Genomic DNA, 4,662 nt, shown 5'->3' with positions numbered 1-4,662 from the left:
TTTATACTTTCCATTTATTAATCACTTTCCCCAGTGGGCTCAAAATGATGTACAGTTACTCAATATAGACAAGGGACTAACAATGTTTGTAGGGAATAGGGAAGACAACATATATTCATTTTTAATTGCACGCACCATCACTGCCCGGTATAGACATCTTCTGGCTTGGCTCCGTCGTTTTCTGCACGGCTGCTAGTTGGCCAGGCTTCAGGACCCGTATGTCAATCACCACACTGCCACCGCCTGGCCGGAACATCCATTGCAGGGTTTCTTTCGTAGCCGAGAAGCTATTTCGCCTTCCAAGCCTCGACAAGGACGTCCAACCGTCAGCTAACACCCTCCCACAAGGGAGATTGGCGTGCCCACCCTCTCTAAGGAGTGGTTCCCATTTTATCTACTCGCCAAAGCTTTTGAATCGCTGGGTGGACGATGAGCTGGGGACAACAGGCTGGCTGCTCACACTAGCGCGGGGCTTGAACTAACACAGTTCAGATGTTAAGACAGTGGGATATACCCATTGTGCCACTGCTCCGCTTTTTGATCCTTGCTTAGCCGTGAAGAATGCTGAATGGCCTGGGCCAAGTCCAGCAGTGTTCACTATGCCAAAACGCCTGCCATTGTCATTGATGCTGCCCCACCCTCTTATTTATTTCTTTATTTTTGATAATTTATACCCCACCCTGCCTCACAAAGCAGGCTCGGGGCAGCTTACATCATCATAAAACTGTAAAATAGTTCAGTAAAAACATTACACCATAAAACCCAGGCTCCAACTAAATTAAAATTAAAGTTAAATAACTCATTCAAATACCTATTAACAGCTCGGCCATTGATTTCAGTTCCAATGAAAGCTACACTCATGCCAGGAAATGACGGCGGATCGCTTGATGGAGTAGTCAGTTGCTCCTGGCACCAATTGATCTAAATAGCACCATGATCTAAATAGCACCCTGCTTGAAGCAGGGGAGGCCAATGTTATTTGATGTCCACCACCTCACCCAAAGGCCTGGCAGAACAGCTCTGTTTTACAGGCCCTGCGGAATTGCAACAGATCCCACGGTGTCTTGAACTCAACCGGGAGCATATTCTGCCATGCCAGGACCAGGGCTGAAAAGGCCCTAGACCTGGCCAAGGCAAGGCTCTTCGGGGCACATATGGGGAGAGACAGTCCCACAGGTATGTTGGTCCCTGGCCGCATAGGGCCTTAAAGGTTAACACTATAACCTTGAAGCTGATTCGGTACTCAACCGGTAACTAGTGCAGCTGGCGCAACACTGGCTGAATGTGCGCCCGCACAGACGTCCCAGTCAGCAGGTGAAACATTTCATTTTGTACAAGCTGAAGCTTCTGGATCAGATTTAAGTGGGCGGACTTTAATCTGGAAGAACCGGGTTTGATTCTCTGCTCCTCCACTCACAGCTGCTGGATGACCTTGGGCAAGCCATACTTCTGTCAGAGCTGTTCTTGAAAAAGAGCAGTTTCTGTCAGAGCTGTCTCAGCCCCACCTACCTCACAGGGGAGGGGAAGAGAAAGGAGTTTGTAAGCCTCTCTGAGACTCCCTTGGGTAGTGAAGAGCGGGTATAAATCCAGTCTCCTCCTCCTCCTCTTCTTCTTCTTGAGTAGGCCCACATAGAGTGAGTTGCAGTAGTCAAGCTTGGAAGTGACCATTTCATGGATCACTGTTGCCAGATTGTGGGAGGAGAGGTAGGGAACCAGTTGCCTGATCAGCCAAAGCTAGTAACAATCTGACCTGGCAACATTAGTGACCTGAGCTTCCATAGAAATGGAGACATCCAGGATCACTCCTAAACTCCTTGTCAGAAGCACCCCACTAAGAGCTGGAAGTTGGATTCCCAAAACCACCCTCACACGACTCAGGAACAGGACCTCTGTTGTAGCTGGATTAAGTTTCAGCTGCCTCTGCTGTAACCAATCAGCCACAGCCTCCAAAGCCTTAGCCAAAATATCCAGGGCACAGTCCGGCCATCCATAAGTAAGTAAAGCTGGGTGTCATCAGCGTACTCGTGACAACCCAGCCCAAGCACCTGGATTAACTGGGCAAAGGGGTGCATGTAGCTGTTAAATAACATCATGGAGAGGATTGCCCCTTGCGGGATGCCACATACCATAGAGTAATGTGGCGAGATCCTCTCCCCAAGCACCACCCTCTGTCCCCGACCATGGGGAAAGGAAGACAGCCACTGCAATGCGATTCCCTGTATCCCCACGTCAGTGAATAAGAAGATCATAGTAGACTGTATTGAATGCTGCTGTTAGATAGAGTACCAGCTGCAATGACCCGCCTCAATCCAGGTGTCTACGGAGGTCATCTGTAAGGGTGATCAGTGCAGTCTCCATCCCGTGGCCCAGGCAGAAGCTGGACTGGTTTGGATCCCGGATAGAGGAGTCATCTGGGAACACCTGGAGCTGTTCAGCAACCACTCTTTCAACTACCTTTCCCAGGAACGGAAGGTTCAATACTGGGTGGTATTTGGCTAGGACCACAGGGTCCAAAGAGCTTTTTTTTTTAAAAAAAAAGAGCTGTCACACCACCCCCTCCTTAAGGGTACGTCCCTGGTGATAGAGACATGTTGATAATCTCTCCCAGGGAAGCCTAAAATCCGTCTCCACAGGCTTCAACCAGCCAAGATGGCCACAGATCTAGGAAGCAAGTGGTGGGCTTCACAGCTGCCCGAGTCTTGTCCGCCTCTTCCTGGGAGAGTCAGCTGAATCGGTCCAACAGTGGACCGGAAGACGGCCAAGGGGCTTTCCAGCTCACATACTATTTCAAACCTGTGGTGGGAAGTTTGAGGTGAGATCTTTTTGAGAAGGCTTTTTAGGTTCTTCCAGCACACCTGTTAAACATAGGTTCGTTCTATGTCATCCGCATTGAAGGGGTTTTTTTTTGGGGGGGGGGGTGTCACATACAGTTCTAGACACAGACTGTGTGCTATGAATGTGGGACCAACTTTTCTCATTTCCCATGGCATGCCGCCGAAAATGCGCAGTTAAAAACTACCTGATCAAAAGTACTGGCGAATGGTTTGCTACGGGCTGCCAACAGACCCCGTCCGTGTGATCGTGCCAGCGCAGCTTTTCCCTCCGGCCGTCTTTGTTGAAGCATACACGCCAAGGGATGGAACCGTGGTTTGCCGCCGATGCTTCTGATCGCGTTGTCGTGGGTCTAATGGCGCCACCGCAAATAGCCAGCCCCCCCCCCCATTTTCCGGCACGTGTGACCGGGGCCACTGTTACTTAAGGGGGGGAAAGCCTTTACCGTTCTCTTTTCCCCTCCATTTAATTATGTAGGATGAGTGTTGCTAGGTCTGGTGGGTGTTCAGTGGTTGACTTTATGAAACTACGGCTGAAACTTCTAGAAATTTAGGCCAAGATCCAAGGACCGTGCAGCTAGTTCCATGTACCAAGAAGTCTTTTGCTTCTTGAACTGCTATCTGTTGGTATTTTATATGGCATTTCATTCTCATTCCTCTTCATTTCTAAGCTTCAGTAAACAAACAGCCTTCCACTTCATTCTTCTCTTTGGCATGTAGAATTCTACAATTGTGGCAGGGTCCTAGATCCAGAAGACAACGTTAATGGCTTGTCTGTTTTTTTCCTTACAGAAAACCAGGTAGCGACAACAGAAAAGCATTTGCACCACGGTGTGAACACACTGTCGGCAAGGAATCAACTGAGCAAGGAATGTAACCATGAGATAGAAGCCAGTTCATCTTTAGAAAAGAGGAAAGCTGTTGGGAAGAAGGAAAGCAGACATGGTGGAAGCAGCAGAGAGAAGGAAGGGGAGCTTTCTGGATGTTCTACCAAACGAGAAGCAATTCCCGAAGTGGAAGCCCTGCTAGCACGATTGCGAGCACTGTAAATCCTTTCGCCAGTAAAATGCTAAGAGAGCCCTTTCAAACACACAGGAACAGTGTGGGGCAGCCCTCCCCAGACCGTACCACTTCAAAATGCAGGTGGAATACTTTCTGTTATCAAAAATCTGTGCCTATGGAAAGCAAGCATATCAGGTAGAAAGAAAGGCAGGAAGAGCCTTTCTTCTTTATATGCTAGTTTATAATATATGTGTGTGTGTATTTTTTTTTTAATGGCGAGTTTTCAAATACCTGTTCTCCACCTGCATTCAGAGATGAGACCATCTTTTGAAGACTGTATATTGTGCCTTCTCTGAATGTTTGAATCACCAACATGAATAAGACCTTCTTTTCTTTTCTGTTGCATATTTAGACTATATGTGCCCTTTCATTTTGCACACGTATTTTATATCCGGCTTTATTCTTTCGGTAAGGCACCAATGCATCATGTCTTGTGCCTGACTATAAAATCGTTCCTTGTGTGACTGTAATGTGGCTCGGCTACTAGATGGGAGGCAATTCAACCATGATCTAAATGAAAAGAGATACATTTTGTTGGCTCTCAGTATTGAATGGGCCAGCATGCTTTCTTCACTATGTGCTGTACTTTATAAAACAATTTTACGTCCTTGCCGGATTTCTTAAATCCGACACAAAATATGTATATTTTTATGTGTATTGCTGACAGTTTGAAATTTTAACAAAATGTGCAATACAATGTTGTACTCTAATGAATGTATTTTATAGGTATATTAGAATTGTTTGTCAGATGGGCATATCTATGCTGAAA

General features: G+C 47.0%; 1 protein-coding gene across 1 annotated transcript in view; it reads left to right on the top strand.

Annotated features, from left to right (window-relative positions):
• The window catches only part of DIAPH3 (diaphanous related formin 3), a 141,857-nt gene extending 137,462 nt beyond the window's left edge, over nt 1-4,395 (top strand). The window contains exon 22 of the mRNA XM_015425654.1: nt 3,624-4,395. Coding sequence (XP_015281140.1) covers nt 3,624-3,880 — 257 coding nt within the window. The 3' untranslated portion in view covers nt 3,881-4,395. The remainder of the gene's footprint in view (nt 1-3,623) is intronic.
• Nucleotides 4,396-4,662: the final 267 nt, after the last annotated feature.

This window comes from Gekko japonicus, unplaced genomic scaffold (genome assembly GCF_001447785.1).
Source record: "Gekko japonicus isolate JY-2015 unplaced genomic scaffold, Gekko_japonicus_V1.1 scaffold1107, whole genome shotgun sequence".
Classification (NCBI taxonomy): Eukaryota; Metazoa; Chordata; class Lepidosauria; order Squamata; family Gekkonidae; genus Gekko; species Gekko japonicus.
Note: the sequence above shows the minus strand (reverse complement) of the source record. Positions and strands in the feature narration are given on the sequence as shown.